Below are 24,764 nucleotides of genomic sequence, written 5' to 3'. Positions count from 1 at the left end.
CAGACACACCTCAGCTCACCGAGACCCTCTCGACACTGCGCCGCGGATCGCACCGCCGGGGGCGTCGCGGACACAGCCCAGTGGCATTGAGATCCTTCTTGTCGTTCCAAAGTAGGACCTGAAGCGGCGGCTGTGGCCTCCCCTACCCGGGAGCCTCAATGTGGTGACTCTGGCTCGCTTGGGTTTTGACGTGTCGCGCACGCAACGTTCCCCGTCTGGCTTTTGGGGGCGCGAGTGGTGCTCCCGGGGAATGCGACGTCTCAACCAAATGGTCGGGTTCTCCGTCTCTCGCCAGTCTCACCTGAGGGAGACGAGAAGACGGGACTGGCCCCCACCCAACAAACCCTCCGCCCCTTTTGTTCAGTAGGTACACTAGGTACTGAGAGGCGAACGAGGCAACAAGGTCGACGACACTGAGCGGATGGGATATTTTGACAGGCGGAGATCATCCATCCCACGTTTCATCCCATCTTTCACCACCACCCCTTTCGGTCCCTGTTTGCCCTGGGCCGTCCGGTACGTACACTACTGAACAGACTAGGTGCGACATACCTGTCGTCCACCAACGCTTTTACCCAAACGCATGGCAATACATAAGCTACTATTACTATTACAACACCCCGGCCTCGGTCGTCCCCAACCTCCAGAAAATCCCTACCCGGTGGCCCTTGCCTCCTTCTCGAAGGCCCCTACACTACTATGTATGACGGGGGAGATGGAATGATGAGGGTCCAGCAATTCGGTGAGAGTGAGGGAGAAACTTTGCGTCCCCCTTGGCCCTGGCCCGGGGAAAGCAAAAGCCCTCGAGCGACGTGGCCAAGACAGAAGATCCCCAGGGGAGGCCGGGACAGCTGGCCGGGTTCTGCATATCTCAAACCGCCAAATTTCCCGGGGCTGTGGTTTTGGAAAATTTCCTCTATCCGCTTCTTTTGCCTCCCTCTCGGTTTCCCAGGTTCAAGAGCAAGGCCGGGGCCAGCACCCCATGACGTATCCGCAAAAGGCCCTGGCCGTTGACCCAAGTCTCTCCTGGTCTCTTTGGCTGTCTGCCCGTCTGTCCTCCTCTCCACCCGCCATGCGGCCACTGCAACCGGGGCAAGGGTTCCGGGTCTCCGGGGCCTGATGGGTCCCGAAGCAGAAGAAAGGGAAAGGATGAAGAAGAAAAAAGTAGGTAGGCCGCAAAAAGTCCCCAGGCCGGGTCCCTCTTTTCCCACTCGACACACGCCTGCGACCCCCATCATCGGGTCCCCGGTCAACGTCATCCAGTGGGAAACATTGCCGTCTCAAACGACTCCGTTCCCCACCGGCTGCCATCATGGTCCACGGTGACTTGGACGAACACAACACGAGCCACACACCCCTCCCCCCTTGTCATGCCACCCCGGCTGAAGCACGTTGTGGATCTCGTTTCTGTATTTCTTAATTTTACCACGTTATTTCGAATTTTGGATCTTCCTTCTAGCGCGCTCCTCTTTTTCCTTCTTCACCTTCTTCCAGTGGGGCTCCAACCATGTCTGGGCAAAATTACCCGTCCACGGTCCAGCGGTCTAGCGGTCCAGCGGTCCAACGCGGTGACGGCACGCCCCTTGACCGAGACTCTCTCCCCCTGCACCGACCGAGAGGAAGACGATCAAATTTCAAAACCGTTGGGTGTCCCCTTGCTCTTCTAGTACGCTACGGCCCCTCCCTCCGGCGCCGAGGGGCTAACTGCCGCTGTGAGAAGGCGGCTCTTGCGTCCCCCTTTCCCCGGTGACATGGGACTCCAGGAAGCGAAAACACAGAGAAACAACCACCCTGGGATGTTGACTCACCGGCTCACCGGGGGACGGCGGCATGGGGATTTCTGCGAAATTGGGCTTCCTTTCGGTCTAGCAACTGCCGTGACCCTCAAGTGGCCCGGTCTGGCCCGGCCTGCAAAAGGTTGATTGCTTTGCCGGGACCGCCCACCAGACTGAACCCAGTAGCTCGACCACCCAGGGACACGTCGTTGTCTCGGTGAGGCCTCACCGGCGTGGATCCCTCTCATCTTCCTCCCTGCTTGCATGGGCCTGTGGAGGTACGACCTGTATGTACATAGTATGCACTACTAACATGGGCCAGGAACTCTACATAGGCCGTTGTACTTCATCATTTCAAGCGCCCCCTCCCCCCCCCCCCCATCTATGGAACATTGCGGCTCCCCTTCTAGAATATCCGCAGACGCCCCGAGTCGCCGGGACGCTCTACCCTATCCACACCCTGGCGGCATTCCCATCTCGAGCCTCAAGGACCTGCACTGCGGTGTTACCGACCGCCAGGCTCGGCGCCATACCCGTGCTCTCTCCCGCCCTCCCCGGCGAGGCTTACTAGCATGGACATTATGAGAACCAGCCCCTTCATGCAGTGTACCTGCTGAAGGTACATGGCTACGGTACCGGCCCCCGGGCCCGGCCCTGCCTGCCGGGATTGTGACAGCTCACATGTTCCAGGGGTCCTCAGATTTCGGGGTACACGTCGCTGCGCAGTCATCAGCTAAACCATCCCGCTGGTACACAATGGGGACGACGCCCAGGCGACGGGGGCAAAGACGGAAGGCGGCGGGAGACGAGACGACACCCAGGGGGGGGCGTGTTGCTCACAGGAGGGGAGTCGTGAGGCTCAAGGGGGTGAGGGCGAAGGCGGTGAAAGAAGAAACTGTGTGGAGTGGAAGAAGAAGAAGAAGACTTACGTCCGTCTGGCCAGCGGCATGCCCTCCCTCACCCTCGCCCACTCGTCTAGGTCCACATCCACGAAGCCAACGGCCCCCTCGGCGCCCTCCTCGGCCCTGCCCTCGGCGTCCACGCCACCAAGCTCGAGCTTCACCCGGCCCCAGGGGTCGATGACCATGCTGTGCCCGTAGCTGCTCCGCTTCGGGTTGTGCGCGCCCACCTGCGCCGCGGCGACGACCCAGCTCTGCGTCTCGATGGCGCGGGCCCGCAGGAGCGTCTCCCAGTGCGCCTGACCCGTCCTGATGGTGAAGGCGGAGGGGTACAGCAGGACCTGGGCGGGGCCGACGGCGGGATCGACGAAGGGGCTTTTCGGCCCCGGGTGCGTCAGCGCGAGAGCCGGCTCGGCGAAGCGGAGGTCGAAGCAGATGAGGCTCCCGGCGCGGCCTACGGGGGTGGGGAAGGGCGGTGTCAGAGAGGGGCCGGCCTGGACGGTCGCGCTCTCGCGGAGGGAGCCGTAGTCGAAGAGGTGGAGCTTGTCGTAGGTCGCGGCCTGGTTGATGGTGCCGTCGGCGTTGATCCAGAGGCTGCGGTTGAGGAGTTTGGAGGCTGCTGCCGAGGCGTCCGTGGTGGCGGCCGGGACGGCCACGGGGACGGGGACGTGGATGCCGACGCTGACGGCGACGGAGTGGGCCTTTGCTGCCTCCTGCAGGCCGAGCACGAACGGGGACTTGGACTGCGGCTGGGCGAGAGAGAGGGATTCTTGGGGGCTGGAGGCGATATAGTCCGAGGCCTCGGGGAGGAAGAGGACCTGAGATGGGTGTTAGTGCCGAGTGGCCCTGGGTTTTGCAACGTCTTGCGGCTCGGGGGTTTCTCGTGTTATACGGCAAGCCACGCTCTTGTCGGAGTGAGAGACGTGAGGGACAAAGAGGGGAGCAAGCCTACTTTTGCGCCACCTACGGCCGCCTTAGCAACCAGTCTCACGCATTGCTCGAGGTTATGCGACAGGGATGCCGTCGAGCAGATCTGGCCGACAGCCTATCACGGTAAGAATGTCAGTGAACCGCGGCGGCCACGTGGTTGAAGGTTTTGGGGGTGGTCGTACCGCAATCGCCATGGTGGAAGATGAGACGAGTTGATGAGAGCGATCCGGGATGTCCTGGGACGAGAATATCCGGGAACTGGGGAGGTGATGATTGGGGTGAGCAATCCCTGATGGTTTGGGTTGTCCACGTGGCGGAAGCGGCTCGGGTCGTCTACAGGCTGAGCTTGTGCAACGGTGAGTGGTGACGATCCTTCATGCGGCGTGAACGTTGTGGTTGGGTGCCGGAAGTAAGTGCAAAGCATCATCGCCGCCCATCGGCATTGCTTCTTGGGCGGCGGCCCCCTCCTCCATCTTATCGCTTATCTCATGGTGGGTTACAGCGGGGTAAAGAGCTGGCGCAATCCCGAGGCCGCACCCCGTCATCGGGGGGTCAATGACATGAGATGAACGAAGCTCGATTTCCACCCGCAGGGTCAGGATTTCATGTCTGTTATCTCCCCGGGAGGCTCTTCGTACCGTCGTGGTTTCAGTGAAACCATATAATATTACAGCAACGCCGTAGGGCCAGGGAGGGCGGGCGAGATGCGCGCCTCAGTACCACTCGTCACCTCCGTAGCTCCCGTCCAGCTTCCCCTCCCCCTCCAACCTCGCCAGCGCCTCCTTCACCCTCACAACCATGGCCTGGCCGTACTCCGGCCCGATCGGCGGCGCCGGCTTGCTCGAGTCCTGCCTCAGCCAGGGGACCGTCCTCACGTCCGCGGACTGCGCCCGCGCGTGGGCGACTGCCGTCTGGAGGACCGCGGTCGCGGCCTCGTCGAACGCGCCGCCGAGGACCACGACGCGCGGGGCGGCGGCGTAGTTGCCGCTGCCGATCGTGCTGGTCTCCGGATGTGAAGGCGGGGGTTGGGCAGCGAGGAGGGCGGGGAGGATCACGGCGCCCGAGGCAGGCGATGTGATGAAGTGGATGACTTTGGGGGCGTGTTAGTCGCCGGACTGTGCGTATATAATCATGGAGATGTCCTGACCCATACGGAGAGGGGTAGAGAGAGAGGAAGGTCATAGGGTGAATGAAGGGTGTCCCGCGGCTTACCTTCGTATTCCGGCTTCAGACCCGCGATGACGCCACGGCCGATCCGCTCCGCCTTGCCGCAGAGCGCGATGGGTATCGCGGGCGGCGATGACTCGTGAGGCTCATCGTTCGTCTTGGGTTTGCTGTTGAGCATCTCGCGGAGGGTTTGTGCTTCTTGGTTTTGGGCTTGGGCGTCTTGCTTTATGGCGTCTTGGGTCGCCTCGTGAGACCAGAGCTGCATGTTTATCGTGGGGCTCTCTATTCCGAGGTCTTTGGCAGAAGTCTAATTGGGGCTTGTAGCATTTTCTGAACACCGAGTGGTTGCGTTTCACAGGAGCTCGAGTGAGCCCTAACCCAGACTTTGTTTGTCTCACGTCAGGTTCGGGAGGCTCGGCTGTCTGGCAATCTCGTCGATTCGTCGAGCCCAATCCGGGCTAGCCAGACCAACGTCATTCTGCAGACGATAGTGAAGACTACCTACACAGGCGGAAAAGCGTCATTTGCACCTCGTTCGACACTCTTATCACTGTGCCAAATCAACGAAGCCGGACGAAACATCTCATAAGTGTCATTAATATACTGCGGAGGGAGACTTTTCCCCCAGGGCCGCTTCATGTCTTATGTACTCCATATCTGTTCACTTCATCCCCGGATTACTTGCTCCTGCCCGGTATTATTAAGGGCTTCTAGAATTATGTAACGGTATGTTCAGGGGCAAAGGAACTAGTTGCCCAGGCCGTTCTGGGCGAGGAAGTCTTGGATCTTGCTGGTCACTTCGACATGGGAGTAGCTCTGGGGGGTTGTCTGTCAGCGCTGAAACATGGTAACAGGAATGAGTTTGGCTCACGAGAGTTAGGCCGTGGCCGGCATCGGTGACGACGTAGGACTCAAACGGGCTTGCGTTCTTGAGGATCTGGGCAGCTCCCGCCAGGATCGACGGCAGCTGGGGGTCGCCGGTCGCAAGGCAGTTACCTCCGCAAAAGGGCAGGTCCTTTTCTGCAGGGAGAGCTATGGTCAGTCATGGCTTACACACGAGGAGAGGGTTCCACATGTTCTCGACTTACCACCAGTGATGACGAGGACGGGCTTCGCAAAAGTGCTGGGCGACCCCGCCTCTCCTCCAATGGTCAACAGCTCGCCGACGGTCACGGGCTGGCGGCTCTGGTACGCCGCCTTCAAGATGGCGGGGTCAAAATTGTCCTCGGCGAAGAAGCAGATCTGTACGCCACCCTCGTAGGAAGACGCCATGTACCCGGGAGGGTAGTGGCTCAGCGAGGGGGCGTTGTTGGCCTCGACGAACGCGCCGCCCAGGAAAAAGTATGGCAGGAAGGTCGAGTTCGCCGCGAAGCCCGTCAGGATGACACCGTCCGAGATGTCCGGGTACATGGCCGTCAGCGCGTACGAGTGCACCGACCCGAACGAGTGGCCGACGTGGACGAACTTCTCAAACGTGCAGCCCACCCCCGGGACGGTGCCAGCGCGGAGCTTGTCCGTCAGCGCCTTGAGGGCGGCAAGCTCGAGCCAGCCCTGGATCTCGTTGACGGGCTCGCCATGCGAGGACTCGGCGATGCCGAGGCGGTCCCAGGAGAAGGTCGAGTAGCCGTAGTCGTCGACGGCGGGGCCTACGTAGCTGTAGTTGTAGCCGTGGGCGGGGAAGTCCCAGTAGCTGCGGTCAAAGGCGATGCCGTGGGTGAGAATCTGAAGGACGCGGCCGGGGCCGGAGTCCGGGTGACAGTACGTCGACGCCAGTTGGTAGGTGCCTCCAACGTTGGCATACTATAGGAGGTGAGTGTTGGTCTTGGCAATACCTCTGCAATCAAGGCACGGGGTTTTTTCTTACATCCACGAAGTACTCTGCAGAAAAGTTTCTTCCTTGTTCTGACATACCAATCAGGAAGTTTGAGACGTCGATGTTGGTCTCGGGGGTTGTGAGGTTGAAGACGCCGTTCCTCGCTGTGATGGAGACCTCGACGGTGAGGTCCCGGCAAACTCGCGCCGCCGCAAGGGCAGCGAAAGCCAGCGGGAGTGTGGATGAGATTAGGTTCACCATTATGCAGTCTTGCTCGGACTGTTATTTGATCTTCGGTTGTATGTACAACAGGAGAGGCGTATGAACACGCGAGGTCGGTTATGTTGCTGGAGTTGTCTCTAACACCTAGCCAAGGGGAGACGATTGACCTGGATACTTATATGTCAATCAAATCGATAGTGCGCACATCTCAATGTCTCGTATTGAAGGCCACGATGACACAACCCAGAAACCATCATTTGGCCACACGGAAGACCAGCCAGATACCCATCACCACCACCCACTTATGCGGGCGTGATGTCAGCATGTAATTGGAATTCCCAATGGGCTTACTAGTGACCCCTAGAAAAGGTGGCGCCCAGAGCAAGCAGCGTGACCGATAGGCAAAGCCAGCCGAAGCGAGCCCAGAGCTACCGACATCCTCTTGGTCCTTCTACCCCTGTATCCATCTGGCGGGCTAGGGATGGTGCGGAATGAACTTCAACTTTCTCGACATTGTTCGTAGTGACAACCCGAAGCTTCTGCGTGCTTGTTTGCGCAAATGACTCCATTCCTCAGAGCGTAGCGCGATACGGAGTCGAGTCCGTCTTGGCGACAGACCACAAGCATGGTCCAAGGGTGGAAATGCCATTCGACGAGAATCAGATCGAAATGTTCAATCGCCGAGGCACCGGCGCAACCAAGATTGCCGCAGATTCCAATGGAGCTGGAGCTGTGCCAACGGTTGACGCAGAAGACGACTAGCAACGAGGAGACTAGCGAGGCCCGCCCTGTCTAGCGGCGGCCACCAACCAAGCGCCGTTGCTGTCGAGACATTACGATCCCCACGATTCTTGTCTCCCGCGCTCCACATAGCTTACATCAATGTCGACTGTGCAACGGGTCCAATGGTTTACCGTTGCGGAAGGCTCAGTCATCCCTTCCCAGGTTGTCCGGAGGAACTCCGCCGTGAAACAGTGAAGTCTATGCAGCCACCGGCCATCCCAAGAGCCTCGTGGGCTAGTGTGGTGCTCCGACCTACCAAGGTATCTCATGAGCGAAAAACTGGATTCATGGTGGTCATTCTCACACCCAGCTAAACCTGCAGTCGCTGTCAGCACGGAAACCACGGAAGTCGGGACGATGCACGCTGTTACAAATACTGACCGAGCCGATCTAGCAAACATTGGCCCTTCGATGGCTCAAAGCGGCAAAGACTTGCGCAAAGTAGACGTCCCCGGTGGGTTGAAAAGATAAAGCTCGAAAGATGATCACCATCCATTGTCCAGACGTCACGGCATTGAGGAACTCCACAAGCCCGCAAGATCATTTCCTGCCAACTCGCATTCCTGACAAATCATAAAGCACCCATGATTTCGAGCGACCCAACGGACAGCCCGGGCGCAGATCTGCAGCCGAGCTCGCCGGTTGCAGACGTCTTGTCAAATAAGAGTTGGCGGGTGACAATATGTGAGAGAACAACGAAAGGCGCCGTGATGGCTGCTTACTCAAGTCCACTACAAATCCCAGCTGTTCCCGAATGCCGCATCACCGAGTTCTGCGACTTGCCATGTAGGGATTGTGGACGGGCTGATGGCAGGTAACGCTTGGTCAATTGACAAACTTCAGTAATTTCTTGTTTTTGAGATCAGACCCTAACTGAAGCTCTCGCTGTCTGCCTCCCAGGCGCTTTAATGGTAAGAGGCCGTCCCCTTTCCATGATCTGAAGGCCCGATCTGTGTCTCTGCGTCCTCGTGGCCCCAGCTGGTTGGCACCGCTTTTATCCCCCCTCTGTGAGAGCTACTATGCAGCCGACCGTCCCTCTTGACCATGCTGTCTGCATAACGCCATGCTAAAATGATAAAAATACAACACGGAGGTCGAGACACTCCTATGAATCCGATATGTCTCATGGGCATTTACCCAACGCAGATTGTTGATCGCGTCGAATTCCACCCTGTTCCTACTTGGGGTCCGACGTGTCCAGCTTGTCGTATGCCGCCTGCATCGCCCGCAATTCAATCTCGTCACCCTCCAGGGCCGCCACCCAGTCTCGCAGTTGGATGTTCTTGCCCTTTTCCTTGTCTTCACGCCAGTTGCCGAGCCGAGCTCGCCCCTCAACTGTCAGAGCGTGGTTCGCCGGTGGTGGGGGACCCGAAGCGGCTGCGCCGCCTGGCTTCCCGGGCGTGCCCATTCTTGGCGTGCTTGCACCGCTAGCACCGCCCGTCATCCACGAGTATGATTTGCCGCCTTTCTTCTTTCCAAAAAGTGACCCCGTCTTGGGCATGCCAACGAACATGCTACTTGTGATATTCTGGTTCGCGTGGCTGCTAGCCTCTGCCTTCTTGACAGCATCGAGTTTCTTCTGCTCCTTCTTCGAGATGGACTTCTCCGAATCTGGGGCCGAACCACCGGGGGTGCCAGGCGCAACCGAGCCGGCGCGGGATGGCGTTGATACGGCTTCGGTGGTCCCGTCTTTGCGAGCATTGCGCTTCCGCAACCGTCTCTCTTCCCAGTCTCGCTCAGCCTTGCCCACTTCTCTAACCGTGTGGCTCATAGTGTTCGTGGCAGAGACTTTTTGCACCTTGCTGGGTTGGCTGGAGGTAGCATCTTCAAGAGGGCCTGTACGAGAGTCAGCTTAGTGAAATCACATGAGTACAGCGTGTACCGACGTTTCTGAGCGCTTGGGCGGGGACTGGCGCCGTCTTCAGTCGCCGTTTGCTGCGTCGCGTCCTCTCCCTGGGTCTCCAGGGAATTTTTCAGCGGTGCTGCAGCTGTCTGCCACTCCTCGGGAATCTCTCCATGTGACGATGTCTGCCGAATCTGAGCAATCCGATTCGAGTCCTCCATGAGGGTCCTGAGTCGCTGTTTGGTGGCGAGGGAAAGCAGAGCCAACTGGTCAACCAAGAAAGCCTCCTGAGGGATCCATGTTCCCGAAGTCGTCACCACGGTAGAGTCGGGTCCGTTCTTGGTGCTGACTGTCACGCTGGGCGCCGGGAACTCCTCAGGTAGACGCATCCGACCCATCGGCTGGTTGCTGTTCTTGATCTCCAGGTTGAGCGACAGACCCTGGTCCTTGGCAAACTTCTCCGCCTTCCGGAACACAACAGGAACTTGCAGGAACGCGTTGTTAAGCTCCATAGTCCTAGTCTGAGCCAAACGCTTCGCGGACTCCTGCCATGCTTTCTCCGCCGCCTGTGCCACCAGTTGATTCTGAGCGTCGGTGCCAGCCGGCTGAGCAGGCTGATTCGCTGGACCAGCGCCATAGAAGCTTCCCTTATTGCCGGGGGGATAAGGAGGGTAACCAGTTCTAGATTCAGGCACATAGAGTTCGGATAAGAACTGCTCTTCGGCGCGCAAGTCGATGCCAGTTCCAGCCAACGAATCCGTCACGTCGTATTCGTACTCCTTCTGCGGTCGGTCGGGAGGTCTCGAGGGCGGGCCCATAGTTCCGGGGGTTGACGGTTGCTGCATGACAGGCGTGCCTGGCGTATTGGTACCAAGTGCCAAAGTCGCGGTGGTGTATTGCGGAAGGGTAGGGGGCGCCGGCGGTTGAGGGGTAGACACTTGCGGAGTTGTCGGTCGCGTATCCGGTAAGGCAAGAGCTGGTGTAGTGGTGCCGTTGGCGTATGGTGTCGCATAACCTGGTGTCGCAGGTTGTTGGGGTTGCTGCGACGGCTGCTGCTGCTGTTGGTGCTGTTGCTGTTGCGCCGCGCTGGGGTAGATGGGAGACCCGGCAGACGTCGCAGCTGTGGAAGGCGTCACGGGAGCGCCCGGACTTGCCGCGTAAGGTGAAGTAGAGTAAGGGGATTCAGGTTGCGGGGTTGCGCCAGGAGATAGTCGCGGTCGTTTATTAGGAGGAAGCGCAAAACCGGCTTGCGTCGCGGCGGGAGAGGGGGAAGGCTGAGGAGGCGAAAACGCCCTCTGCGGCATCTGAGGCTGCGGTTGCGCCATGTTTGCTGCGGTTATTACAGTACGTCGAGAGATAGTTTACAGTCGATCGAAATAAGAGGTTGGCCAGAAGCCGCTCCGATGAAGCTCAGCAGGCCGAACAGCCTGAGCAATCCTCACGCGACTCTGCCCATCTGCCGTGTGCGTGGTATCGCCCGGACGATGAATTCTCGAGGTGGCGTCAGGTTCGCTGGAATTTCGCTGCAGCTGGAGCTCAGTATTCGCGCGGTCGTGATGCTCTGAATGGTTGATCGTTGGCTGATATCGAGCGTGACGGAGTGGTAGGTATGTGGAAGAAGGAGGTGTCGCCAGATGGAACTCAGAACCGCGTAAATTTAAAGTCACGTGATGGTTCAGCCTCCTCTCGCATTTGGCGCAACGTGGTCCGAGCGTCTAGGCTGAAGGTCCAATTGAACCAGAGCTGCAGCCAGCTTTTACGCGACTCCTTCGGCACCTGCGCGTCACTCCAGTGTCCTCGTCTTTGTGTTGCTCCACATCCCTATTCCTCTGCTCTTCGTTTAGGGAGGACCGTTTCCATCGACGACACATCGCGCAAAGGGACTGACCTGTTGCAGATGAGCTAACTGCCTAGGCAACAGTCACCATCCGGTGCAGCAATCGTAAACTGTAGCTCGTCTTGCTGTCTGCGACAAGCGCACTTACAATCATGGCGGCGAAGAGAAAGGCCTCGGCCATGGCGGCCACAGTCTCGGACGAACCGGTTGACCCTGCGGACGAGCTGATGTTTCTTTGCCTAGGAGGTGGAAACGAAGTCGGCAGATCATGTCATATCATCCAATACAAAGGAAAGACGGTCATGGTACGAACACTCTACCCTTGCCAGACAACCAGATACTAATGTTCTCCCCATAGCTCGATGCTGGTCAACACCCGGCTTACGAAGGTCTTGCGGGGCTTCCTTTCTTCGACGACTTCGATCTTAGCACCGTCGACGTACTCCTGATCAGCCAGTAAGCTCCCCTTCCCTCCCATATGCTGTTGGATCACAGGGCAAGGCGGTGAACGACTTGGAAAACAATATACGGGATCATGCCCCTGGCTCGGGACGGCGCCTTTTGGCGACCCTGGTACCCTGATGGAGCCTCTTGCTACGACTCTTATGCTATTTCATTCGTGTACACAGAAACAATACAAAACTTCTTTCCCCACCTGCCTTGCCTTGCCGTCCTCGTCATCGTGATAGCTCTCGGCGTCGTCCCAGAGCGTCGGTGTAGATACTTTGCGCTGGTCCAGGTTGCTAATGGGACGATAGTTTTCACGTCGACCACGCGGCTTCATTACCATATGTCTTGTCCAAGACCAACTTCAGAGGACGGGTCTTCATGACCCATCCCACCAAAGCTATTTACAAATGGCTCATTCAAGACAGTGTTCGTGTTGGAAACACTTCGTCCAACCCGACGTCTCAACCAGTCTACACAGAAGCAGACCACCTGAATACATTTCCTCAAATTGAGGCTATCGACTACCACACGACACACACCATCTCCTCCATCCGCATCACACCCTATCCCGCCGGCCATGTTCTCGGAGCCGCCATGTTTCTCATTGAGATCGCCGGTCTTAAGATCTTCTTCACCGGAGACTACTCTCGTGAGCAGGACAGACATCTGGTTTCCGCCGAAGTTCCCAAGGGCGTCAAGATCGACGTTCTCATCACCGAGTCAACCTACGGCATTGCCTCACATGTGCCCCGACTCGAGCGAGAACAGGCTCTGATGAAGTCCATCACCAGCATCCTTAACCGTGGCGGCAGGGTCCTAATGCCCGTCTTCGCTCTCGGAAGAGCCCAGGAGTTGCTCCTGATCTTGGATGAGTATTGGGGCAAGCACGCCGAGTTCCAAAAGTTCCCCATTTACTATGCCAGTAACCTCGCCCGCAAGTGTATGGTCGTCTATCAAACTTACGTCGGCGCTATGAATGACAACATCAAGCGCCTCTTCCGCGAGCGCATGGCCGAGGCCGAGGCTTCGGGCGACGGCTCCGGCAAGGGTGGCCCCTGGGACTTCAAGTACATCCGCTCCCTCAAAAACCTCGATCGCTTCGACGACGTTGGCGGCTGCGTCATGCTGGCCAGCCCTGGTATGTTGCAGAACGGCGTCAGCCGTGAGCTGCTTGAGCGCTGGGCCCCCAACGACAAGAACGGCGTCATTATCACCGGTTACAGTGTCGAGGGCACCATGGCAAAACAGATCATGCAGGAGCCTGACCAGATCCAGGCCGTCATGAGCCGCACGACGGCCGGCGCCCGGCGCGGGCCCGGCGGCGAGAGCGAGAAGGTCTTCATCCCGCGTCGGTGCAGCGTCGCCGAGTACTCCTTTGCCGCCCACGTCGACGGCACGGAGAACCGCGAATTCATCGAGGAAGTCGCGGCACCCGTGGTGGTAGGCATACCCATTCTTGGGTTCAACAAGTGGAGGCAGCAATCGACTAACACCTTTGTAGATCCTCGTCCACGGCGAACAGCACAACATGATGCGTCTCAAATCCAAGCTCCTCTCTCTCAATGCTGGCAAGACCCAAAAGGTCAAGGTTTTCAGCCCCAAAAACTGCGAGGAGCTCCGCATCCCCTTCAAGCAGGACAAGACGGCCAAGGTCGTCGGCAAGCTTGCTACCATCCCTCCCCCGACCTCCCTGTCTTCGCCTACGCAGCAACAGCAACTCGTCACAGGTGTCCTCGTCCAGAACGACTTCAAACTCTCCCTCATGGCCCCCGAGGACCTGCGCGAGTACGCCGGCCTCAACACCACGACAATCACCTGCAAGCAGCGCCTCCGCCTCACGGCCGCCGGCGTCGATCTCGTCCGCTGGGGTCTCGAGGGCGTGTTTGGCAGCGTCGAGGAGCTCCCCGAGATGCGCAAGGCCCCGGGTGGAAAGGACGGCACGGTCGCCAACGGCAACGGGACCAAGACTGAGGACGGTGAGGACCAGGAGATGCAGGATGAGCATCAGCAGCAGGAAGATGCCGACGAGGAGGTCGCCCATCCAGTGGCGGCGTACCTTGTCATGGGCTGCGTCGCCGTGCGGTACCGCAGCGACGGCGAGGTCGAGCTGGAGTGGGAAGGCAACATGCTCAACGACGGCATCGCCGACGCCGTCATGGCCTGCCTCTTTTCCATCGAGAGCAGTCCCGCAGCCGTCAAACGTACGTCCCTCTCCCCCTTTCGCGGGTTTCCTATTCCCACTCTTCTAAGCAAACAACTAACACCTCACAGGCTCCGCAAGCTCCCACACCCACGACCACTCCCCTCCCCCGCTCCCCAAGAACCCCCATGCAAACGTCTCGGCCCCGGAGCGCCTCGAGCGCTTCCTCATGTTCCTGGAGGCCCAGTTTGGCGCCGACAATGTCAACCCTGTCGCCGAGCCGCGCCTCCCGTCGCAGGGCGAGGGAGGTGCTGCCGAAGACGGCACGGCCATTAAGGCGATCAAGGCCGACGGCGACGACGCCTCCATGGATGTCTCGGAAGACGACACTCAGCAGGAAAAGAAGTTGGCCGCGCGTCGCCAGGCCGAGATTGAGCGCCTGCACAAGATTGGCATCCCTGTGCCCGGCATCCGCATCAAGGTCGACAAGATGGAGGCCGTTGTTTGGTTGGAGGATCTGGAGGTCGAGTGCAGCCACAAGGCATTCGCTGACCGCGTTAGACGCGTATGCGAGCATGCTGCTGAGGTGACGGCTCCGCTTTGGGGATAAAACCAAGATCTCAGTGGTTGGATGTGTGGTTTCTTTGCAGCGTTTGATGTTGGCGTGTAGGTAGAGTAGTCACATTCATAGTCCTCAATCACAAAAATCTACGGTGGCCTGCAGAGTTTATAGGCTGAATGCTCTACCGCATTGAGCTATGTTACAGAGGGACTAAGGTTACAATGAGAAACAAGATGCAATACATCGCACTGTAGAGACCCAGAAAGGTGAGGAGTTATCAACCCAGATACTCCTTCAGCTCATCGGACTCTTCTAACGTAGTACTGAAGGAAAAGGGGGCGAATGCCCAACCAGCAAACTCTGCGAACTTGGAGAAGGACTCGACCCAGGCCAGTCTGAGAGAGTGCAACATGGCACTGGTACCCTCCATCATGACCAAGATGGCAATGGCTAAGTAGGCCGTTAGCGAATACGACCAGGAGACAGGATTGCAGCAGCAACTTACTAAGGAAGAACCACATGTAGAAGATGACAACAATCGCAATGGCACCAAAGATGCCGTTGAACTTGAGCGCAGGGCCGAGAGTCATGGACCAAAGCACAGCACTGAGCTGCTGGTGGGCAAGCGACAGGGCCCAAAGACGGAGGTACGAAGCCGTGTGAGAAACGCAGTTCAAGCAGAATTCTACGTGTAGTGTTAGTGTGTTACTTCAGGCTGAAGGGTAGCAAGGCTCTTACCGATGGTGTGAATGATTTGATGGATCATGACTTCGCTGAACTCGAACTCCTCGTGTTCCTCGTCGCCGTGTAGGTCTTGCGTGATCATAGCAACGCCCTCACCATCAGACTCAAAGCTGGGGCGGCCGTTGAGGCCCTGTTCTTCCTCGTCGTCGCCATCGAGAGCACTAACGCGAGAGCTCTCTCCAATGCCCCTATAGCCCTTGGCGCGAGCGTGGTTGTGCTCCCAGCGGAGGTAGAACGGCTTCAGGAACAATAGAACCGGGACTTGAATAACAGCGAGAAGCAAGAGGAAAACCTGGACACCGGCCTGTCCAGGATAAAGTTCCGCGCCCTCCTCAAGAGTACCAGGCTGCAAAAACATGTAAATCAACATGTTCAGCAATCCAGGCGGGTTGCGGGGGTTCTGCGGGTCGTTCCAGTTGACAGACCACTTGTAGAGGATGCACATGACTAAGTAGCCAAAGATGGACTGGAAGAAGATCATGCCAGGGACAAAATTACCCCAGATGTCGATCGGCTTCTTGAAATGCTTGGCGTTGACGTAGGCGAAGATGAGAGAGTAGGTCATATGGGCCCAACCCAGAACGATACTCATCTTCATCTTGTAACTGTTGCTGAAGAGGAGGTCGTTGTCTGTGTCGTGCCATCTCCAGTCCAGACCGAACGGGTATCGGTAGCCATGATCGTTGAGTTTACCCGTAAGAGTCTGTCCAGTCTTGTAACCCTCGGGAACCTCCCACTTCCAGGCACTGTCGAAGAGCGTCAAGGACTTGGAGAAGACATCGTTGTAGATGAGACCGGTGAAAAGCGAGAAGAGACCCATAACCAGGGCAATATATCTTCCGTAGTAAAGCATGGCAAACAACTCGAAAGTGACCTTCTTGAGAGGCTTTTCCCAGTAGATCATAGCCAGCGCGGCAGACACCATGATGACGGCGTGTCCAAAGTCACCGAACATGACGGCGAAGAGGAAAGGAAAAGTAACGATGACCGGGAGGGCCGGGTTGACTTCCTGGTAAGTGGGGGTACCGTAGGCGTTGACAATGGTCTGGAATGCCTCGGTGAACTTGTTGGTCTTGATGTAGGTAGGCGGGGTCTTGTTGGTGCGGATTTCGTTGATGATGGAAGGTACCGAAAGTCCAGCTCGGTTCGTAACATCTTGCAATGTAGACCGAATCAACGGCAGATCGTTAGTCGGGCACCAACCCTCGGCGATGAGCGTGTGGCGGGCACGGTCGTACGAAAAGAGGTTAAGGGTGTTATAAACCGCCTTCTCCTTCGTGACGAGGACCATCCAAGCAGACAGAGCCTGAGAGATCTGAGTAAGCTCAGCGTTCAGGGTCTGCTGGGTGTTGCGGAGGACGTTCTGGACGTCGTTGAGACGAGCGTTGACCTCGTGGATCTGGTCCCGACGAAGGTCGCTGTTCTCATCCACGTTGTACACCTCGGCGCCCATGGATTCGGAGATCTTGCGGATCTTGGCAAGAATCTCCTTGCCGTGAGCGAAGATGACGAAGACGTTCTTGTTAATCTCCTCATTGTTGGTGGGGTCGACGAGCGGCTCGGGGATCTCGGACTGGTTCATGTACAGGTTTCCACGCAGGGTTCTCCAGAGGATGCGTTCAAAGGAGGCAACACGATCTCTGTTGATAACACCGGCGACAAAGCCAATGTTCATTCCGGAGAAAGACCGCTCAACCTCGGGGGCAGAGTTGTGCTGCTCAACATCCTGGAGCAGGGGGCATCATCGTTATCGGTAGACGCGCGGATCTCCTCGACGTTGCCGTGGGCCCTGTCAAAGAAACCACCGGCCTCGCGGAGAACCCAGCGCCACTCAGTGAGCTCGACCTCCCGCTTCTTCAATGTTTCGTAGCTGTCGTTGAGCTGGAAGACGCGTTGCTCGAGGCTCTGGCTTCGCTCGGCGAGCTCGTCAATCTCGGATGTCGACGGGTTGGCAAGTCTCTCGGCATCAAGGTCGAATTTCCGCAGAGAGATGCCTGCCTTCTCCATCTGGGTGTAGAAGTAACCTGGCGCGATATTAGCTTCGTCTTACTGTGTCGCCGAGTGGCGCGCGGTCGCGAATGATGACGTACGCAACTGGCGTTCGACATTGTCAAGCCTTCGGATCTCTTGAGTGAAAGTGCGTTGAAAGGCACTGACTTCGCCGTTGAGCTAAGGTAGAGCGAGATGTCAGCTTCGATAAACCGACAACTGTCGTTATTGTAGGAATGAAGGCTGGCAACGTACGTCTCGGAATTGGAGGAGGCCAAGCTCTCCAAGGGCTGTAACGACCTCGCGACCGATTTCATTGGAAATGTATAGCTGCACCATACTCATGTTCGCAGAGCGAAACATGGTATCCTGTGCCGGAGCCATCTTGATGTATGGCGGGAGCTCCGAACCGTTCGAGGGGATGATGATCAAGCTTGTTCGATGCCGGGACTAAACACGGAGCTGCCAAGTTGATGTCGTTGCCTCTGGATGAACAATGGGGCGTGATCGGATCTCGGATAAAGAGTTAGTCCGTGGCTAAATCTTACCCGCCGCTTACCGCGACTGTGGCGCGACCTAATGATGGACTGTGGCGGTGCACCTTCCAGGTAAATATTTTTGCGAATTACCCACAAGCAAACTCTTCGTGATTCTTCCCTCTACAACACCCAACAAGCTTACCGCACAAGACAAGGCGCAGTCGCTGCACGGCAGTGGCCCATGTCCCTTCAAAAATGAAGGCTCTATTTTCCTCACTGTGTAGCTTGTTAGGATAGCTTGCCACTGGACGCTCTTCTAGACTTCTTGACGACTTTCCGCCGAGGATGGGGGAGTCTTGGATGACGGAAGCCAGCAGGCTTCAGCTCAGATTAGTCCAGCTTGCACCCGAAACTAACGTTCAACTTTCTACAGGCAGACGTGATGATGGCGCTTTCGAAGCTTTGTTGGCGGTCCGCAAGGACATCAATGGTCATTCAAAGTCAATATGACGCCTAGAGCAAACCCCAAAGTACCCTGCCAAGGGTCATTCTCCGTCGTGTTACAAAGTCTTAGCGTTTGCCATTAAGAACTTTGCGTCAATTTACAAAGAGATACAATCCATCGCCCTAAATTATGTTTCAATATGTAGACCTCTTCGTCGAACATCTGTTGTCATTCCCACGCTCTCAAAACTCGCTGGACTTCAGCGATTATCAATATGCGTGCGGCCGATCCGCTACATATACATATGTGTACCTTGTTTTTCAATAGGAGTCCGTAAAGGCCGCAAAAATATGCATGTTTACTTAACATAGACACCAATGATGTAGGCATAATCTTTAATTTTATCTCTGCTTGCCTACTCGCCCTCGTGCCACGTGCAACTGGGCTCATCATAGTTCCTTCTTCTCCTTCCCAGATGAGCCAGTCGCAGGCTTAGCCTGTCCCGACCCCGCGGGGACCTTGACCGGCTGCGCCTTGCCCTCCTTCGCCGCAAAGACGAGTCCCACGACCGAGACGATCATCTCAGTGACGAGAGTAACCATCCCCGAGCACGCCAACTGCCACGAAGCGATGCTGACGCTGCCAATCGGCGCCTTGGGGAACGACAGGATCCACTCGGCGTAGTAGGGAAACCAACCGTACGGCAGCCAAAACATGGGCTCCTTGGAGTACCAGAAGGGCAGGCCGTATTGCGGCGCCTTGGTAAGGAGCCATCGGAAGCCGGTCAGGTAGGTGTCGAACTTGGATCTCGCTGCTTCTTGGTTTTGCTCTGTGGGAGGGAATCGTCAGCAAGGTCTCCTAGGTCGCGTGAACGGAGACAAATATCCGTAAACGTACTGCTCTTCTCCAGCTGCTCTAGCTGCTTGTCGTGCGTGCGACGAAGCTTTGCCCACTTGGCGAACTCATCCTGGCTGCTGGTTGCATTTAGCTCCTTGCGTATTTTCAGGAACTCGGCCTGCAGATGCCGGTGCTGCTTCGCGGCCTTCGAGGTCGATATGGGGAGGTAATTGAGCAATGTCCAAAGCTAGTAAGCAGTTAGTCATGGACGATCCTTCCGGGACCGGTTGGTCCAGAGTGAAAGGGAGTAAACGGACCAAATTGTTGATGGTAGCTGCGCCGATGGTGTTGACCAGGTGGGAGAACACCTCCAGCACAAAGATGATTACGAGTAAAGAGGCCATGGTGATGGCCCTTTTTGAAGATTACAGGCTCGCAAACGGTTTTGGTGACTATGAGGGCATGCTGCTGCACTGGGTTGGAGGTGCAGGGCGAGGCTGAACAGAGGTGTCGTGCGGACAGTGCGTGACGGGTCGTACTGAGCCCTTTGGTGGGAGGAAAACGTGGTCCTATGTCATTGCCCCGCGAATTGCATCTTTAGCGGGGACTTGAGCCACGCAGGTAAGCCACGGTCCGCTTCACCAAACGTTAGGAACCAATCATTATGAGCTCCAGCCTCTGCATTCCAACGAAGCACGACTCTAATGTCCTTCAACGTCTGGAATCAGTGACTGAACTGAACCCGTTTCCGTGGACTATCTGTCACTTGCCACCACCAGTGCACGGCTGTTCCGCTGTGTGCTTCACAGACATGCACTGAGTCAAAGACGGTTTCTCCCGCCTTCCAACCACACAACAATGTCGAGAGCTCTGGACAAACATGTCATCGCAGCTCTGAAGAAAGGCGACCACCAGAAAATATTTGACGATATTTCAAGTCTCTTCAAGCAACAGGAAGATGATCGTCGCCTCGAGATTGAGATCCTGGGTCAAAGCCACCCGTTGGGGCCAGACGAGCACCTATTGCGAGACGAAAACGCCGTTGCTATTCCCAAGCTCCGCATAGTGCAGGCCTTCCTCTTCGCCAGGCAGATCTTTGAGAAGCATTTGGCTGGAGATCCCATTGGCGTTGAGCTGCTGCTAGCTGCAACAAGCGTTATGCTGCTTATGGATCCGGAGCACCTTACAGCCACCAACACCAGGAAGCGCCTCCTTCGCGACGCGATCTCAGCGGGAGACGATGTGCATGGGCGTCTGGCAAAAGAGAGATGGTTTGTCGACAGCTTGCTGACCAGCCGATTGCATCGACATACAAAATCGCCCACGTTATGGAGTCATCGACGGTGGTTAATGGGGCAGTACCGTCATGCCGGGCTTCCCGTTGCGGTTCAGCAGGACATTGAATCGATCGTCATGGTAGCCGGAGAGCGACATCCACGCAACTATTATGCCTGGACCCACGCACGATGGTTGACCAGAATGTTCCTGGTTGACGCCGAGCCTGGAGTGCTGCCATCACTTGTCCAAAGTGTCAAGAGGTGGTCTTTCAGACATCATGTCGACGTCTCTGGCTGGTCATTCCTTGCCCATTTGATGGAAAGGCTGGACGATTGCGGCGAACAGACCTCATTGTCGGTCTTCGAAGAGACTTTAAGGCTAACGGAGTCTCTCCGATGGTGCAACGAGTCAGTATGGTGGTTTTTACGGACGATCGTTTCCAGACCAGCCATGGGGCAAGCCAGCCGTGAGAAACTCGCAAGTATCCAGAGAAAGCTTATGGATGTGAACGTCGATGATTCCACTGAAGCCAAGGTGCTGAAAACAGCACAAAAGTGGTGCGAGTCGTTCGGACCCCGCGGCGATGCAACGTTTTCTGGCGCATTGGGATAGATGTGGATGACATAGAAGCTTAAAAAGAAAATCGAGGAAACAAAAATCGAAATCGCGTGGTTGGCGCTCGCGGCGATGTCATCCAGATTTGGAGTTTAATTCGAGGCCTGAAGCCCGTCCATCTTTGTTTGCTTGACAAGCTCCTAGGTTGAGCCTTGAACTTGGTCCCTGCGTGATGGGACTACCTTTAAAGCGCTAGCTGAATACGAGCGAAGAGCCGTGGATTTGCATCGAACCAGGCCTGGAGGGTACCAAAGTCGAGATGTTGGTGAGGTCCATCATGACCAACAACTCTTCGTTGCATAAGAGTACTAATTGACGAGACAATGCGCTGTTTCCAACCGCACAATGGCTGTACCGTATCCTCTAATCGCCAACAACATGTAGTGCATGTTTTCATTGGAGCACTCCTAGAGAGCTTAGCCGGCAGCCACCCCAAGCTGGGCGGAAGTCGGTGTTCATAGGCTGAAACCTATGGTGATCTGGACCCCTGTCAATCATACCCACATTTGAACGCCACATGTGCGCCTGCCGGGTCCGCGCGAAGCTCACAGACACAAGAAGATCGGGATCTACGGCTGAGCGGGCGGAAGTATTTTCCGCCTTGTACATACTGACAGAGGCGGCGGTCTGGGCAGATGATCTTGAAGGCATAGCATCATCACATAGAGTACGTGGCCTCCATCACAACCTACGATGGAAAAAACGTCGTAAGGGTGACGACAGGTAGGCCATCTGCAAACAGTCGAGCCAAGGATGCTTGCTCTTGGTCTGGCGCCCACAGTTAGAGTTGGCTTCCGAACCGGCGCTGCAGTCGGTCCAGAAAGCCATTGCCCGCGAACTGGTTACTACGACGAGAGAACTGGCAACTGGCACGACCAGGCTCTATGACTGCCATTTTCTAGTGTGATGAAGATGGATTTCCGAATTGTAAAGGGCAGTCATTTGTAAGATTGACCAAGAAAACGTTGGGCAAAAGGACGGGGCCGGGTAATTAGCAGCGAGGGCCCAGGTGGCTGTCCAGTCAAGCGACTAAATTTGGGAAATGAGTCTGCTTGGTCTGGTGATTCTCATAGTCCCCAAACCAAACATCTGGCGCCTGTGTCTCCTCTTTGACAGCTCGTTCAGTTAGTTGATCGTCCGTTGAACCCCGGATACAGGCCCTCCAGTGTCGGGCCTCTGCACGCTGAACCAGCCAGGGGCCCCAGAGGTAGCAAGTCGAAAGCGGAAAGAGAAGAGGGCCAAGGAAAATGAGAGTTGAGACTGGAGAGACGACGAGCGAACAGCCGAGTGAAGCGACTCTCTAGGACCAGGGTACCCAGAGATAGGCAAAATTGCGGCGCACTGCATCTTGGTGGCTCCAGCTCTAATTTCAGCAAGGACCAGCAGAAGCAGAGGCCATTTCTTCCCAAGGGCCCGACGTCGAAATGACATGAGAAGCACGAGCCAGCCCCAGCGCCAGTCAGTTCGTTGGATCGTTTGATTGACGTGGGTGGTGGTCGGGCATGTGCCGGGCTCGAGTCCGACAGCTAATGCACGTTTCCGGCCGAGGAATCAGTCTCAACAGGTCGCTGACAGTGACAAGCAGTCGTCATGGTCTTGCCAGTAAAACAAACGGTCTCTGGATCGCGGATGACCGGTAGGCTTTCGGGAACGCGGAAAACGTCGCGCAGCGAGACTTGGGGAGAGAGTGAGACAAAAATCGAGGTGAATGGCCGATGGCGACCGCGGGTTGGACGAATCCCAAAAGGGCCGGCGGGCGTGCTAGCTGCAAGGGGACGGCCTGGAGAGAAGCTGGAGAAGATGGCCCGAAGCAGCATCGAGGCAGCATTGTGAGTGGAGAGCCTCTAAGACGCCCCCTGTTTTCCAAGCGCTAAAGCAGGTTAAGCGTCTTGTGGTGGCTGCGGTTAGCAATTGCCTTTTCGTATCACCACACGTAAACGGTCAACGAGCTGGCCGGCCCAAGGACGCCCAAGCAGGGTCAGAAGGCATTTTTACCACGAGGTCGTGGCTTGCTGTTGGAGACACTGGCGATGATGAAGATGACGATGCAAACAATCGTTTTGCTAAGATACCGGCCCTTTTGCTCCGTCCGGAACTGGATCCGACGCCGAAAGAGAGCAATTGGACGAAGCGAAGAGAGTCTGAGACGGTCAACATGAACAAGGCCCCAAACAGTCGAAGAATCAAGCACGGCAGACGCATGCGTCTGGAAGAAGGTCATGATTGACAGATGAGGGACTAAAGAATGCCTCATATGTAGAGTCGGAGCAATAGCATGGACAGAAGAGGAGCAGGACTGGAGTCAGGGCATTTGGGTCCCCTGAAAGAATGATCCCAAAAGAGAAAAGAATCGACGGTTGGGGGGGACGACAGGTAAAACAAGTGGCCAATCATGGTTGCACAATGATTTGAGTGGGCGTCCGAATTGGCCAAAGAGCAAACAGCCGTTCATCTCAAGAACTGTACAAGGAAGAGACTTTGTTTCCTCGCAGAAACTAGGGAGATTTGGGTGAGGAAAATGCTGTGGCTCATGGTTTCTCGGTTCCTTTCCTTTGTCACTTGCCAGGTACCTCCTGTCATGCTCCCTGGCAAAGAGCGACTTGCATTTACGCCACGGGGCCATGGGGGTCCCACCATGAGCGTGACATGGGGCCTAGCAGCTGCCATTGGTGTTCAGGGGGTGGCCTCGACCGGTACATGGCGTTCCCTGCCCGAGACACTGGCAGAGCGACGCCTCTCTGTCGCTCCGGAAGGAGCAGAACGAAGGAAAGGGAAGGAGACGACAGCGAAAAAGCGAGATACGAAAAGAGAAAAAGGAGACGCTGTGGCCAATAGCAGTCCAGCGGTGCCCGAACCGCCGTAGCAGTCTAACCGTCATCCCTCCCTCATTCCCTTCCCCGTGCAGGGTAAGTATGCAGATCCGACTGTTGCCCATCCCATTTCGACTAAACTAGGTAGGTAAAAGAAGTCCACTCGAAGCGCTGAAGCATGAAGCAGCAGAGTAGGTAGCAACGGCGGAGCGATGCAGACTACTACGTACTACCTTTTAGATACGCAGAGTTCAGTCGAGATGAGCCCCCCCAATGCAATGGCTCCGGTGGCCGAATGCACAGAACGCCGCTACCTCGAGACAATTACACTACTCGTTCTGCCAAACCTGCCCTTTGAGCACCAATCTTTCCCAATAGGTACTCCTGGCCCCAAGCAAGCCATGTCTGACTTTCTTTCTTCTGTGCAGTGGCTGCAGCTCTGCACCTCCAGACCACACCCATGTCAGCCCGCTCATCAACACCACACGACGCACCATGCACCATGTCCGCCGCCTTCCACCCTTCCACTCTTCCACACTTGTTGCGCACCTCCACACTTCCCAATTCCACCCTGGACCAGCCCATCGTCGCTAGAGCCTTAGCTCGACTGGGCTTGCCAGGTCGTCCAGGGCTCCTCGCTCTCCGATTCGCATTTCTCCATATCTACTCCCCACGATCCCCTCTTCGCCTCTTGCCTTGCCTCCCTCCTCACCTCTTATCACCATCTTACCTCACCAACCTCCACCCTTCCTCCTCGTTCCTCAAGGGTGCGGTTCTTAATTTTTTCTCCGGGTTGTCAATCTATTTACTCTCTTGACGGCGCCGCTTCGTTGTTTTGTCTCGTGGCATGACACAAATATAGACAGGAGAATCCGCCCATCGAGTCTGCATCTTCTCCCCTGCCCTTGACTCCTTCACTGTCGCCCTTGTCTCATTTTCTTGCATCTTGTCTCTGGCAGTTGTTGCTAGTGGCGCCCTCTTCAACCATCCGTCCCTCTATTCCATTGCTTGCCCCTTTTAGTTCAACCGGCCCGCGTACAGCATTTCAGAGCCATACGCCAAGCTCCCGCTCAAAGATTACGCATTCCTCCTTGTACACCATCCATCACGTCTCCTGACGGCTTCCGTCCACCATCCAGCAGCTTC

The 24,764-nt window shown here is 56.6% G+C and overlaps 9 protein-coding genes across 9 annotated transcripts; 2 read left to right on the top strand and 7 right to left on the bottom strand.

The window, feature by feature from the left end:
* Window positions 1-2,700: 2,700 nt before the first annotated feature.
* On the bottom strand, window positions 2,701-3,798 carry ColSpa_07362 (putative hydrolase YcaC; the record flags this gene model as incomplete). Its single annotated transcript, XM_049273574.1, has 3 exons — window positions 2,701-3,492; window positions 3,642-3,719; window positions 3,787-3,798. 3 exons carry the CDS (start codon window positions 3,796-3,798, stop codon window positions 2,701-2,703), a joined length of 882 nt encoding a protein of 293 aa, XP_049129531.1.
* A 519-nt stretch (window positions 3,799-4,317) lies between these two features.
* Window positions 4,318-5,036, bottom strand: ColSpa_07361 (uncharacterized protein; the record flags this gene model as incomplete). The annotated part of the gene is made up of 2 exons (XM_049273573.1): window positions 4,318-4,694; window positions 4,817-5,036. 2 exons carry the CDS (start codon window positions 5,034-5,036, stop codon window positions 4,318-4,320), a joined length of 597 nt encoding a protein of 198 aa, XP_049129530.1.
* Window positions 5,037-5,518: 482 nt separating this feature from the next.
* ColSpa_07360 (uncharacterized protein) lies at window positions 5,519-6,845 on the bottom strand (the record flags this gene model as incomplete). Its single annotated transcript, XM_049273572.1, has 5 exons — window positions 5,519-5,587; window positions 5,643-5,791; window positions 5,860-6,571; window positions 6,636-6,649; window positions 6,683-6,845. 5 exons carry the CDS (start codon window positions 6,843-6,845, stop codon window positions 5,519-5,521), a joined length of 1,107 nt encoding a protein of 368 aa, XP_049129529.1.
* Window positions 6,846-8,766: 1,921 nt separating this feature from the next.
* Window positions 8,767-10,757, bottom strand: ColSpa_07359 (uncharacterized protein; the record flags this gene model as incomplete). Its single annotated transcript, XM_049273571.1, has 2 exons — window positions 8,767-9,425; window positions 9,476-10,757. The coding sequence occupies 2 exons, from the start codon at window positions 10,755-10,757 to the stop codon at window positions 8,767-8,769; spliced, it is 1,941 nt and encodes a 646-aa protein (XP_049129528.1).
* Window positions 10,758-11,421: 664 nt separating this feature from the next.
* On the top strand, window positions 11,422-14,469 carry ColSpa_07358 (endoribonuclease YSH1; the record flags this gene model as incomplete). Its single annotated transcript, XM_049273570.1, has 5 exons — window positions 11,422-11,574; window positions 11,628-11,725; window positions 12,028-13,159; window positions 13,221-13,920; window positions 13,991-14,469. The coding sequence occupies 5 exons, from the start codon at window positions 11,422-11,424 to the stop codon at window positions 14,467-14,469; spliced, it is 2,562 nt and encodes an 853-aa protein (XP_049129527.1).
* Window positions 14,470-14,698: 229 nt separating this feature from the next.
* ColSpa_07357 (V-type proton ATPase subunit B) lies at window positions 14,699-16,747 on the bottom strand (the record flags this gene model as incomplete). The annotated part of the gene is made up of 3 exons (XM_049273569.1): window positions 14,699-14,871; window positions 14,927-15,106; window positions 15,160-16,747. The coding sequence occupies 3 exons, from the start codon at window positions 16,745-16,747 to the stop codon at window positions 14,699-14,701; spliced, it is 1,941 nt and encodes a 646-aa protein (XP_049129526.1).
* An 89-nt stretch (window positions 16,748-16,836) lies between these two features.
* Window positions 16,837-17,538, bottom strand: ColSpa_07356 (V-type proton ATPase subunit a; the record flags this gene model as incomplete). Its single annotated transcript, XM_049273568.1, has 3 exons — window positions 16,837-17,189; window positions 17,256-17,334; window positions 17,410-17,538. 3 exons carry the CDS (start codon window positions 17,536-17,538, stop codon window positions 16,837-16,839), a joined length of 561 nt encoding a protein of 186 aa, XP_049129525.1.
* A 989-nt stretch (window positions 17,539-18,527) lies between these two features.
* ColSpa_07355 (protein GET1) lies at window positions 18,528-19,319 on the bottom strand (the record flags this gene model as incomplete). The annotated part of the gene is made up of 3 exons (XM_049273567.1): window positions 18,528-18,907; window positions 18,976-19,162; window positions 19,233-19,319. 3 exons carry the CDS (start codon window positions 19,317-19,319, stop codon window positions 18,528-18,530), a joined length of 654 nt encoding a protein of 217 aa, XP_049129524.1.
* A 454-nt stretch (window positions 19,320-19,773) lies between these two features.
* On the top strand, window positions 19,774-20,805 carry ColSpa_07354 (protein prenyltransferase alpha subunit repeat-containing protein 1; the record flags this gene model as incomplete). Its single annotated transcript, XM_049273566.1, has 1 exon — window positions 19,774-20,805. The coding sequence occupies one exon, from the start codon at window positions 19,774-19,776 to the stop codon at window positions 20,803-20,805; it is 1,032 nt and encodes a 343-aa protein (XP_049129523.1).
* Window positions 20,806-24,764: the final 3,959 nt, after the last annotated feature.

This window comes from Colletotrichum spaethianum (assembly GCF_022836535.1).
Source record: "Colletotrichum spaethianum MAFF 239500 DNA, contig18, whole genome shotgun sequence".
NCBI lineage: Eukaryota > Fungi > Ascomycota > Sordariomycetes > Glomerellales > Glomerellaceae > Colletotrichum > Colletotrichum spaethianum.
Note: the sequence above shows the minus strand (reverse complement) of the source record. Positions and strands in the feature narration are given on the sequence as shown.